This window comes from Thalassophryne amazonica, chromosome 11 (assembly GCF_902500255.1).
Source record: "Thalassophryne amazonica chromosome 11, fThaAma1.1, whole genome shotgun sequence".
NCBI classification, from domain to species: domain Eukaryota; kingdom Metazoa; phylum Chordata; class Actinopteri; order Batrachoidiformes; family Batrachoididae; genus Thalassophryne; species Thalassophryne amazonica.
Window position 1 is genome coordinate 36,369,040 of NC_047113.1, and position 14,204 is coordinate 36,383,243.

The following is a 14,204-nucleotide window of genomic DNA, read 5'->3' on the forward strand; positions in this document are numbered from 1 at the left end:
GTTGGTCACCAGTTCTTTGTATATAGACAATAGAGTGGTTTCTGTTGCAGAGAATAGAACATGCCTATTAGGAAACTTTTAACAGATAGGTCTCAACAGCTTTAACAGTTTGAAAATGTTTTTCACTGTTCATCTTAGTTTAGTACATTATCAGTCTAAAAGTTATCAGACGGGTAATTCATCGTAAAATAATTAGTCCGATGATGGTTTTTAAATTTATCTAAAAGATAATCTGATAATGAAAACAGTATCTTCAATAATTATCTGTTATCGGATTATCAGAAGTGTGCCCACCACTGACTAAATGCAATATAATGGGAAGCAGATAGTTTGACCTCGCTAACGGCCTCGACCGCAGCTCCTTCCCCTCTTCTCCTTCTCATTACTTTGCTCGCACCCCCACCTCTGACACACAGACGCTCCTGCTTCTAACCAGGGGCAGCACTGGAATCAGTACTTTCGAAAATACAGCTGATGTTATACAATAGAGGTCTTATTTCTCTCGCCCACCTCCATGTCCCCCCGCTCCCTTCTGCCAATCCCACAAGACCAGCCAGCAGCAGAACATTTCACTTGTGTTCACAAAATGCTGGATGTTTCTGTTGAAGATTACACTTTTTCTACAACCACATGACTACTTTGTTTTTTGGGGTTTTTTTTGTTTGCATTTTGAATGTTACTTGTTGCCTCCACCAAGAACATGTTTTCTGTTAGTTCATTTGTTTTCACAGTTATTAAAAATATTGTTTTTATAGGTATTTTATTTCATAAAATATGATTAAGAGTGTTCTAATAGCACATACATTCAACAAAAATATAAACGCAACACTTTTGGTTTTGCTCCCATTTTGTATGAGATGAACTCAAACATCTAAAACTTTTTCCACATACACAATATCACCATTTCCCTCAAATATTGTTCACAAACCAGTCTAAATCTGTGATAGTGAGCACTTCTCCTTTGCTGAGATAATCCATCCCACCTCACAGGTGTGCCATACCAAGATGCTGATTAGACACCATGATTAGTGCACAGGTGTGCCTTAGACTGCCCACAATAAAAGGCCACTCTGAAAGGTGCAGTTTTATCACACAGCACAATGCCACAGATGTTGCAAGATTTGAGGGAGCGTGCAATTGGCATGCTGACAGCAGGAATGTCAACCAGAGCTGTTGCTCGTGTATTGAATGTTCATTTCTTTACCATAAGTCGTCTCCAAAGGCGTTTCAGAGAATTTGGCAGTACATCCAACCAGCCTCACAACCGCAGACCACGTGTAACCACACCAGCCCAGGACCTCCACATCCAGCATGTTCACCTCCAAGATCGTCTGAGACCAGCCACTCGGACAGCTGCTGAAACAATCGGTTTGCATAACCAAAGAATTTCTGCACAAACTGTCAGAAACCATCTCAGGGAAGCTCATCTGCATGCTCGTCGTCCTCATCGGGGTCTCGACCTGACTCCAGTTCGTCATCGCAACTTCGCACAGCCATTGAAGAGGAGTGGACCAACATTCCACAGGCCACAATTGACAACCTGATCAACTCTATGCGAAGGAGATGTGTTGCACTGCATGAGACAAATGGTGGTCACACCAGATACTGACTGGAATCCCCTCCCAGTAAAACAAAACTGCACCTTTCAGAGTGGCCTTTTATTGTGGACAGTCTAAGGCACACTTGTGCACTAATCATGGTGTCTAATCAGCATCTTGATATGGCACACTTGTGAGGTAGGTTGGATTATCTCAGCAAAGGAGAAGTGCTCACTGTCACAGATTTAGACTGGTTTGTGAATAATATTTGAGAGAAATGGTGATATTGTGTATGTGGAAAAAGTTTTAGATCTTTGAGTTCATCTCATTCAAAATGGGAGCAAAACCAAAAGTGTTGCATTTATATTTTTGTTGAGTATACATCCGCCAACACTTAACTCATATCTTTGTAACTATTCGAGATCCATGTTAGCAGGGTTTCACAAAACCTATGGCACAGATTTTCTCGAAACGTGGTGACAAGGTGGGGGTATGGGTCAAGGAAGAGACCATTAACTTTTGGAAAGGAGTCAATTCAGCGGACAGATCCAAGAATTATTATTATTTTTTTTCAGTTTCTTTAATGTTGCAAGATAGGACTTTTTCAACTTTTTTGTGAGTTTCTCAAGAGAAAATATTACTCTTCTATATATGCCTAATTTTTGTTTTTCATAAAGATATGTCTTTGCATTTTCTATTGAGAAATTTGGAAAAATGTTGAAAAATACCGTACTTAGCAATATTACTTATATAAAAGGGGGGGGGGATGAATTAGACCATAAACCTGTGAGTTATCCTGGCTTTGATCACAGCCAAACCAGGGTGAGCTGACATTTGCTTTTGGTATGCTTATGGATTTTGAGTCAAGGATGAACGCTGCAAAAACGGAAAGTTGATAGGACTAATATTTTTTTTGAGAAAGTAGAGATTATAACTAACCAGTAAACAATGGAAACTGTGCTGCAGTGCACCATGGGAGTTCGGGGTTTTGGGGTCTGTAAATGTTGTTATTGTGGTTCATGTTAAACAGTTTTGTGAGCGTTATTGATTTTTTTGTAGTTCAATTGGTTTAGTCAGTTTAGTTAAGTGTTATGTTGCTGTTACCATGAATGAATGAAGTCTCATGCTCCCGGTACCATAAGTGGAAAGTGGAGTGCTTTTAATGTCTTCCACCACAGTCTGTTTGTCAAATTAAAAGCACCCGTTTACAGCAGAATGCAAATAGACAAAAAGCTCAGCATTTGTGTGTGCAATTTCTGTTTTTACCCCATAAATCCATAACATTCAGTCAGATAGTCCAAACTATACCTTTTTGGAATCTCTGTGATCAGACAAATAATGTGGTATAGTTTTAAAAATGATTCGAATATCTTTTAATTTAGACCCCTGTGTAATTCTTCAATTGACCCCTACCTGGCTGCCTATTGGAAATTTCAGTGGACACCCTGCCTTTTCAAAAGGGCAATGTCTAAGGTGTATTTGTGCCAAATTTGGTGCTTGCATCACCATTTGAAATATTTTTTCAGTTATCTGCTGTACTGTTGCCTCCTAGGCCAATTAAATGAATGCCCATAACAAGTATTCAGCTTTCTATAAACAGTTTTGACTTATACCTGATAGACTAAATAAACTGATATGTACATGAAGGATTTGGGTGCCAATGCTTGCTGCGGGTTCAAGGGAATTATCAGTGTTGGTAGAGACAACCACCGTCCTTTTTTCACGTGTTTTCACTCTTTCGAAAGCTCTATGTCTCCTCTGCTTCTCTTTATCTCAGGAGGGGGCCTTCGCTCTCGTGTTCAAAAGTCGTCACTTCCCCGGCGAGGCTGTAGCAACCAGGTTAGTAAGCAGCCAGTCACACTTAAAAACACATGTAGTGATGCACAAATGACTCATCTCCGTTCTTACCACTGTGAAGCAATCAAAAATACTGGGAGACTCTTTATATCCACCCAGTGTTGACCAGCATCATTACTGCTGACACATATTATGACTCTAATGTCCCACTGATGATGAGTTCCATCGTGCGAGCGGGTAAATTCCACCCTGACCTCTTGTGTTCATTCATCCACCTTCTCTCTCTGGGGTCTCTGGACTGCAAGCCTCACACTGCCGACTTCTCTGTGACTCATTAAGACTGAGACATGGGTTTCCTGTGTCGGGTCCGAGACGTGCCCCTGCCAGCAAGACGTCTTGTTAATCGCTTCTCATCACTTTATTTTGCTTTATAGCTTTTTGCCGGTTCAGTGAGCCGTCACGGATCAGGGCAACTGCCTGTTGGGGAAGAGACATGGTTAGTTGTAAGCATGAAAGAGCAGGGAGGAAGGAAAATGAAATGAAGAAAGATTATTGGGTTATAATTCATACTTGATTCTAGCAGGAGACTTGACCGTGCCAGTACGGCCAAGTCTCCCTTTTTGGCACAGCTTGTTAGAAATTTTGTGATTTTTTTTATTATGTATTTATTTATTTATTTTTGTTTTTCTTATTCAACTCATTTTCACTACTTTTATGCCCTATTATTATATGCATAGTATGCAGAAAATGGTCATGCTTTTGTCCACCTGTATGCCTGTTTGTGTCTGCCTTTTGGTGAAATCAACCTTCTGATTATGATAATTCACTTACAATACATAATAGACATTTGATACTTTTAAAACAGGTATGCACTGAGGAGAAGATGAGCTGGTTATGTTTTAGTTTTGTTTGAAGCATAGATTAGGTTGAAGTGATTTTTCTTCTGAATAGGACATTTCATTAACAGGGCATGGTAGGGACTTTTTACGTATACCATAGGCATCCCATGTGTGAGCATGAGTTGATTACATTTTAAGGATTTTAACAAAGAAGAAAATAGACAGATTTTTTTATTCAGAATGTGTGCATACTATGCTGGACATCACCACAAAGGAGTTAAAATGAAACAATCAAGTTGCGCTTGTTAATGGGGTGTTTTTCTGACCATGTTTTCCTTGGCCCTCACCTTTGATCAAACTATTATAAAAATCGAATCACCTCTCCATATCTATCCAAGTAATATTCCCACCAAGTGTGAAGGAAATTTGTGCTGTCAGTTTTGACTTATACTGTTCAGACACACACACACACACACCAGTGAAAACAATACCCTGCTTTCTCTTTGGCTTGTAGTTGTATAACCAGTGATGCAACAGAGAAAGTTTTCTCCAATCACAGTCACAGAAGCCTGCATCTCGTTGAGAGTCATTCTTACTATCTTGGTGGCTTTCCTCACTTGTCTCCTTCTTCTGAGGTCACTCAGTTTTTGAGAATTAATTTGATTTAGCACACAGTACCATATTGCTTGCATTTCTTAATGATTGATGTGAATGTGAAGCCCAAGACGTTTTCAGAAACTCGGCAATATTTATGCAGTCGGGAAGTATTCGGGCATCTGAGAAGTATTCACACTGCTTCACTTTTTCCCCATTTTGTGGCGTTACAGCCTTATTACAAAATGGATGCAATTCATTTTTTTCCTCAAACTTATACACACAGTACCCCATAATGACAATGTAAAAAATGGTTAAATGTTTGAGATTTTTGCAAATTTATTAAAAAGAAAAAACTGAGAAATCACATGTACATAGGTATTCATGTATCCATCACTTGACTTGTCTAAAAAAATCCCTATCAAAATGATAATTTGTACAACAAATAATACTTATATTTAGTCTGTCCAATAAGGCCTCTAAAATAGGAGTGTGCATAAAATTGTTAATGTGATACTTTTGTTAACTGCAGTTAACTGAATGAAAAAAATACCTGCTGGAAAAATATATCTTGTTTCATTTAAAATTTATTGTAGTGAACAAAATTACAAACACTGGGTGCCTGTCCAAATACTTATGGACTAGAGTGGAGGACTCATACACAGTACAAATATGACTATTATGCTGTTAATTTGCAGTACTTATTCTGAGAGACATAACTGAAGAATTTAAAATGTACCTGTTATTCTCTGCTATAATGCCAGCTAATCTGAGACTATAATGTTTCCATTTGCAAATAGTACTTTTTTCTTTATTTCATAATATTAGGGCGTCTGACACCGAGTGAGACATTGTGCAATTTCGGTAGCTCATGTTTGCTTTTTGCTCTTAGTAACAATCAGCACTGAAAAACACTCACGTGAGATTTTTTTGCAGCTAATGGACCGTCAGCGTTATTTCACAATTGTCAACGTCATAAAAAGACAAGCTTTTTTCCATGCTTCACTTGTTCTCACTTAGTTGTTCTTCCTTTCTCTCTTCATCTCCCACAGTCCTTATCCTCTGCCTTTCATTCCTATCATTCCCATTTTCCCTTCTGTCCGTGCCATAGGGTGAACACTGCAGTGGATCTCAACCACATGTTTCTGTTTGTAAGCCTCCCTCCTTTAAAACAACAGGCAGCCTTATGTCAGTGTAGCTGAGCCCCAGGGACAGCAAACTGGATAGAAAGGAAGCAGACAGATAAACAGATGAATGAACAAGAGATGCATCTTAATAACGCGCATAGAGGAGTTTGTTTTCAGAGTCACTTTGCACTTTGATCACAGCACACGTGGGTGAATTTTGATGTATTACAGGACTGGTCACAGCCTCTTAGAGTAGTGACGTATATACGGTGCATCCAGAAAGTATTTATATTCATTCATTCATTCACTTTTTCCACATTTTGTTATGTTACAGCCTCATTCCAAAATGAATGAAATTCTTTTTTTTTCCCCTCAAAATTCTAATCACAACACCCCATAATGACAATGTGAAAAGCATTGAATTTTTTGTAAATTAAAAAAAAAAAAAAAGAAACAAAGAAATCACATGTAAGTAAGCTTGGTGCACCTATCTTTGGGCAGTTTTGCCCATTCCTCTTTGTAGCACTTCTCAAGCTCCATCAGGTTGGATGGGGAGTGTTGGTGCACAGCCATTTTCAGATCTCTCCAGAGATGTTCAATCGGATTCAGGTCTGGACTCTGGCTGGGCCACTCAAGGACATTCACAGAGTTGTCCTGAAGCCACTCCTTTGATATCTTGGCTGTGTGCTTAGGGTCATTGTCCTGTTGAAAGATAAACCATCACCCCAGTCTGAGGTCAAGAGCGCTGTGGAGCAGGTTTTCATCCAGGATGTCTCTGTACATTGCTGCATTCATCTTTCCCTCAATCCTGACTCGTCTCCCAGCTCCTGCTGCTGAAAAACATCCTCACAGCATGATGCTGCCACCACTATGCTTCACTGTAGGGATGGTGCCTGGTTTCCTCCAAACATGATACCTGGCATTCACACCAAAGAGTTCAATCTTTGTCTGAGACCAGAGAATTTTGTTTCTCATGGTCTGAGAGTCCTTCAGGTGCCTTTTGGCAAACTCCAGGTGGGGTGCCATGTGCCTTTTACTAAGGAGTGGCTTCTGTCTGGCCACTCTACCATACAGGCATGAATGATGGATTGCTGCAGAGATGGTTGTCCTTCTGGAAGGTTCTCCTCTCTACACAGAGGAATGGTGGAGCTCTGACAGACTGACAATCGGGTTCTTGGACACTTCCCTGACTAAGGCCCTTTTGCCCCTTTTGCTGAGTTTAGATGGGCAGCCAGCTCTAGGAAGAGACCTGGTGGATCAGAACATCTTCCATTTACAGATGATGAAGGCCACTGTTCTTATTTGGACCTTCAAAGCAGCAGAAATGTTTCTGTACCCTTTCTCAGATTTATGACAGGAGACAGTCCTGTTTTGGAGGTCTACAGACAATTCCTTTGACTTCATGCTTTGTTTGTGCTCTGACATGCACTGTTAACTGTGGGACCTTATATGTAGGCAGGTGTGTGTCTTTACAAATCATGGTCAGTCAACTGAATTTACCCCAGGTGGACTCCAATTAAGCTGCATAAACATCTCAAGGATGATCAGTGGCGACAGGATGCACTGAGCTCAGTTTTGAGCTTCATGGCAAAGACTGTGAATACTTATGTACGTGTGATTTCGTTGTTTTATATATATATATTTGCAAAAATCTAAAAAAAAACTTTTTTCACATTGTCATTATGGGGTATTGTGTGCAGAATTTTAAGGGGAAAAAATGAATATTATCCATTTTGGAATAAGGCGCTAACATAACAAAATGTGGAAAAAGTGAAATGCTGTTAATACTTTCTGGATGCACTGTATTACTGCCATTGCCACTCAAAGAGCACGCATAGATTCAGCTGCAAAAACTGTTTGAGGAGGTCTCTCAAACTGTAGGTCATCCATGGGCCAGATTTGGCCTCTGACATCTTTTCACTGGCTGAGAAAATATAGTGTTACATTTTACAATGTTAGTGTGAACCCTGATATGCAGGCAGAGAGAAGGCAGGAGGTAAGTGCAAAAACACAGGTGATTTATTATCCCAAAAGTGGCAAACTGTCCAAAGACAAAAAGGAGGCATGGGAAAAAGGGTCCAAAATTATACAAAAAACAGAGTCCAAACAGAGTTACAAGGAATGTATTAAAAACACGAGTGCACAAAAGCACATAAAACAGTCAATCACAGAATACTCACAACGCGGAAACCAAAATGAAGAAAAGCGATAGGGAGAATTCTCCTCACTGCATATAGTCACATCCGAGCCACTGTAGAGGACACATTTTTATTTTGGAGAGCTTTACAGTCAGCCATCCAGTTGCACTGTAACTGACATAGACAGCATTTAAAATATGTGCATCCAATAAGTGTAAACCAGTCTAGCCAAACTGAGTAACAAATCATTAATACATACTTGCAGTGCAGCTGCAAGGTGGCACGACAGAATAGTGGTTAGAACTGTTGCCTCTCAGCGAGAAGGTCATGGCATTGCTTCCCAGCTGTGGCCTTTCTGTCTAGGGTTTGCATGTTCTTCGCGTGTTCGCGTGTGTTGTCTCCGGGTGCTCTGGCTTCCTCTCACTTCTAAAGACAAGCAGGTTATGTGAATTGGGAACTTTAAATTGATCGTGGGTGTGTGAATGTGTTTATTTGTCTACATGTAGCCCCAAAATAGACTGATGTCCTGTGCCCTGACTTTCACCCTATGACTCTTGGGATAGGCTCCAGCCCCCCGTGACCCTTAAATGTAGTAAGCAGGCACAAGGAATGAATGAAATACAACCACATCTCACTGATTTTGCTTCTCTTTATGTAGCACACAGCAGTCACGGTGAATATTTTGCTTTGGGCTGTTTTGGGTTTCACAGAGCTTTGTAATCTTAAATATTTCAAAGTTCCACAAGTTCCAAATGACAATCATTATTATATATTGTCACCTTTGTGTCTTTTGATTCTTTTATTTGTCCAGCCGCACGCAGTAAGCCTGTAAAAATAGGCATTGCTAACAGTTAGCAGCACTAACTGTCCTATGTCTGTTGCTCACAATAAAAACACTCAAAAAGCTGTTATCATTGCATTATGTGGCACTCATTAGCATTGTACTGTGTGACGCTAGTGACTTTTCATGCTAACATTAGCCCATCAGCACGGCATTATATGACGCTAGCGACTTTTCATGCTAACATTAGCCCATCAGTACCATATCATGTGACAGTAGTGACTTTCCAAGACACATCAATGATCAAATCCATCGTGAACAACTGCTGTTCTCAAGGTCGGTCATCCAGACATTTAACCTTGAAATGCGGCATTTCTCGGTGAGAACATCACCGAACTCTAAACAAATACATGTATGTAATTTGGTCACTTCTCAAATGGTTAGACTCATCAATAAAGTCAACTTAACGCACAATGGTTCATTTTAGGTCAGCTTGGTGTATAAATCTCATAGTTCCAGGCAATGATAGTTGTCAGCTGGCCTTTAGAAGCAAGTTAGAGACAATTAAAAAACGGCTGATTTCAATAAAACAGCCAGCCAGAGTGTGTTACCGCCGAGCGGCTAGTCATGAAAGTACGAATTCTTGCCTTTGGATTGGCCACTTTGCTGAAGTGATTTAGTGCCTTGAGAAAAGATACCTGTTGCTCACAATGGAGGCAATCGGCTCATGCTAACGTCACACCTGATGCCAAGCTACAACATATTATATAAAGACTGTAATTGAGTAAAATATCCGGATTCAGAGCGTGCCATAGCACAGAGTCGGCACTTTTAAAAGTGCAGAATGACATCCTGTTGTCTCTGGACTCCAAGATACCTGCGCTATTGGTTATGCTGGATCTCACTGCAGCATTTGATACAGTGGACCATTCCATCCTGCTGACCCGCCTGGCCGAGCAGGTGGGTCTCCAGGGACCTGTACTGAAGTGGTTCAGGTCATATCTTTCAAATAGGTCCTTTACTGTTATGATTAATGACCAGTGGTGGGCACACTTCCGATAATCCGATAACAGATAATTATCGAAGATAATGTTTTCATTATCGGATTATCTTTTTAGATAACTTTAAAAACCATTATCGGACCAATTATCTTCCGATTAATTTTTGCCCAATAACTTTTAGACCAATAAACAAAGTAAACAAAGCTGAACAGCGACAAGCATTTTTAAAATTTAAAATCAGTTCAGCACCTACCTGTTAAACGTTTTGTAACAGATGTACAGTTATACCCTCTGCTAACAGAAGAGAGCTGCTTCTATGAAAAGCATCTCTATTCTCTGTAGACAAAGGAGAAATGGCCAAAAAAAGAAAATAATAATAATAATAATTTCCTTTAACACCATACCTACAACCCCTGGCAAAATTTATGGAATTATGGAATCACCGGCAGTGACCGGCATCGGAGGATGTTCATTCAGTTGTTTAATTTTGTAGAAAAAAAGCAGATCACAGACATGACACAAAACTAAAGTCATTTCAAATGGCAACTTTCTGGCTTTAAGAAACACTATAAGAAATCAAAAAAAAAAATTGTGGCAGTCAGTAACGGTTACTTTTTTAGACCAAGCAGAGGGAAAAAAATATGGACTCACTCAATTCTGAGGAAAAAATTATGGAATCACCCTGTAATTTTTCATCCCCAAAACTAACACCTGCATCAAATCAGATCTGCTCGTTAGTCTGCATCTAAAAAGGAGTGATCACACCTTGGAGAGCTGTTGCACCAAGTGGACTGACATGGCTCCAACACGAGAGATGTCAATTGAAACAAAGGAGAGGATTATCAAACCTTTAAGAGGGTAAATCATCACGCAATGGTGCAAAAGATGTTGGTTGTTCACAGCCAGCTGTGTCTAAACTCTGGACCAAATACAAACAACATGGGAAGGTTGTTAAAGGCAAACATACTGGTAGACCAAGGAAGACATCAAAGCGTCAAGACAGAAAACTTAAAGCAATATGTCTCAAAAATCGAAAATGCACAACAAAACAAATGAGGAACGAATGGGAGGAAACTGGAGTCAACGTCTGTGACCGAACTGTAAGAAACCGCCTAAAGGAAATGGGATTTACATACAGAAAAGCTAAACGAAAGCCATCATTAACACCTAAACAGAAAAAAAACAAGGTTAAAATGGGCTAAGGAAAAGCAATCGTGGACTGTGGATGACTGGATGAAAGTCATATTCAGTGATGAATCTCGAATCTGCATTGGGCAAGGTGATGATGCTGGAACTTTTGTTTGGTGCCGTTCCAATGAGATTTATAAAGATGACTGCCTGAAGAGAACATGTAAATTTCCACAGTCATTGATGATATGGGGCTGCATGTCAGGTAAAGGCACTGGGGAGATGGCTGTCATTACATCATCAATAAATGCACAAGTTTACGTTGATATTTTGGACACTTTTCTTACCCCATCAATTGAAAGGATGTTTGGGGATGATGAAATCATTTTTCAAGATGATAATGCATCTTGCCATAGAGCAAAAACTGTGAGAACATTCCTTGCAAAAAGACACATAGGGTCAATGTCATGGCCTGCAAATAGTCCGGATCTTAATCCAATTGAAAATCTTTGGTGGAAGTTGAAGAAAATGGTCCATGACAAGGCTCCAAACTGCAAAGCTGATCTGGAAACAGCAATCAGAGAAAGTTGGAGCCAGATTGATGAAGAGTACTGTTTGTCACTCATTAAGTCCATGCCTCAGAGACTGCAAGCTGTTATAAAAGCCAGAGGTGGTGCAACAAAATACTAGTGATGTGTTGGGGCGTTCTTTTGTTTTTCACGATTCCATAATCTTTTCCTCAGAATTGAGTGATTCCATATTTTTTTCCCTCTGCTTGGTCTAAAAAAGTAACCGTTACTGACTGTCACAATTTTTTTTCCTGATTTCTTATAGTGTTTCTTAAAGCCAGAAAGTTGCCATTTGAAATGACTTTAGTTTTGTGTCATGTCTGTGATCTGCTTTTTTTTCTACAAAATTAAACAACTGAATGAACATCCTCCGAGGCCGGTAATTCCATAATTTTTGCCGGGGGTTGTATATGCTGGCAATATCACCTTAGTCATCCAGAGGCATACATTTTTAACGTATGGTTCAAGTTTTAACCAAACTAATTTTGGACAAGTTATTTAAAATTACTGTCATGTCTGAAGTTTTATAAAGTGAAAATATCAGATATATGTTTTAGTTTTAAAGTAATGTGCTACTTTTTAAGGTTTTGTGAGCACATGCTGTGCCCAGCAGTGCATTATGGGTAGGATGATGTATTCTCAGTACGTTCACGACAGGACAATTGCATTTCAGACGCTCTTTTCAGGCTCCACGGACAACAGCATTAAACTCTAGTGCCTAAAACTCTCGTGAATATATTCTCTGGGTTTATAGACGTTATTGTATTTGCGTTTGTTAAATTCCACGCATTTTAAATGTAGCAGAGAAGAATTATCTGGAATTTTGTTTTCAAGGCCTCTACTGCCATCTACTGGCCAGTAGTGTTCATGGCAGTATTCGCCCTAAGTACTAAGCATCTGGGCACCAGTAGATGGCAGTGTTCTATTTATTTTGACCCCGGTTATATCAGATGATTGTCAAATCAACTTTTTGGCTTTGCAAATGGCTTTTTTTTTTTTTTTTTTTTTTTACAAATGAAGTTTAAAAACAAAACAACAGCAAAAGATAAAATAACATTACAAGACAGCTCTGCGGTGTTTGTACAGGCACAGTGCGAGTGGTTAGATGCTTGTAGCTTTTCAGCAGCAGGATACCCTCACGATGGCCGACCTGAATAATATCAAACAGGTTTGATTTTCATTGGACCATACGATCGGCGATCAGGAGGTGGTCCTGAGATGTTAAACGCAGCTTGTTACTCCATGTACACTACACGATGCAGGACGCGCGATTAACCTGAAACTCGGTCCAAAAAATTCCTGCATGAAAAATCATCTTGCACAGTGTAAAGCACGTTTTACAACATCATAAAACGTGCACACATTCTCTCCACATGCAAAACATTTTGCGATGACACTTCCAGGGCTCCGTAAAATTGCCTGTTTTTACAAATAAAAAAAATTTAATATTTTACAAAAGCACATTTATCTGTAAAAACCAACACACGACAGACGTCACATTAACGTGTTGGTTTACATAATGAATGACTGAACCAATCAGTGTTTAGCAGAGGTACTCTTACCCAGAATCCTTTGCGATCTGTCTGTGTTTGTTACAAAACCTTAGAATTAGTGCATTATTCAACATTAAAAGATATATGCTATATTTTAACTTTGTACAAATGACAGAATTGACATTAATGGAGTTATTCTATCGGTATTAATGTTATTTATAAATCAAAACCATAAGTCAGCATGACTTTATTTTTCAAGACCTCCGCCTGACCGGAGCGTTGTGATTGATAGAGAGTTGGCTTTATGGCTGCTCTCAGAGTGCTTCTGTGCTGGGAGCTCTGTAGTAAACAAGCGTTTCCAGCAGGGGCAGAATGTTCAAAGACTAAAGTGTGGTCTCATTATTTGGGTCTGTTGTTACTTTTAATATTACTAGAAGCTATTGTGGCATTAAAACTTAAATTTGTATAATTAGTAGTTGTCAATGTACCAGAGACAATATTGGAATTTATCGGTTATCTGTAACTTACGATACATTTTTGGGTGGTTTATTGTTTTATCTTTATCGAAGATAACTTTTCAGTTATCTGATTATCTGTTATCGAAGTTAATTTTTTTGGTTATCTGTGCCCACCACTGTTAATGACCTCTCCACTTCACCAGCTCCTCTGACCTCCGGTGTGCCACAGGGTTCAATTCTTGGCCCTGCCCTTTTCTCATTGTACATTATGCCATTAGGTTCTGTTATTGCCCATCATGATGTGTCCTTTCATATGTACGTGGATGACTTACAAATCTATCTGCCTGTGACTTCTTTTTCAGACACACAGTCCATTAATTCCTGTCTCATTGACATAAAGTGCTGGCTATCACAAAATGTTCTCTGTCTGAACGAGTCAAAAACTGAATTCATCCTCTTTGGATCTTCCAGCCATGTAAATTCAGTTAAAAACATCACTTATTTTGGCTCTCAGCTCAACCACACTGTCAGGAATCTGGGTGTGATTTTTGACTCAGATTTAAAATTCAATAAACAAACTGACTCTGTGGTTAGAGCAAGCTTTTTCCAACTCAGACAGTTAGCTAAGGTCAAACCTTTACTAAACCGCGGAGACTTTGAGAAAACCATCCATGCTTTTATCAGCTCACGTTTGGACTGTTGTAATGCTCTATACACTGGACTTAGTCAAGCCTCTCTTTA

General features: G+C 39.4%; 1 protein-coding gene across 1 annotated transcript in view; it reads left to right on the forward strand.

Moving 5' to 3' along the window:
• The window catches only part of LOC117520098 (glutamine--fructose-6-phosphate aminotransferase [isomerizing] 2-like), a 70,625-nt gene that overhangs the window by 30,665 nt on the left and 25,756 nt on the right, over nucleotides 1-14,204 (forward strand). The window contains 1 exon segment of the mRNA XM_034181396.1: nucleotides 3,316-3,377. Within this exon segment, the coding sequence (XP_034037287.1) occupies nucleotides 3,316-3,377 (62 nt within the window).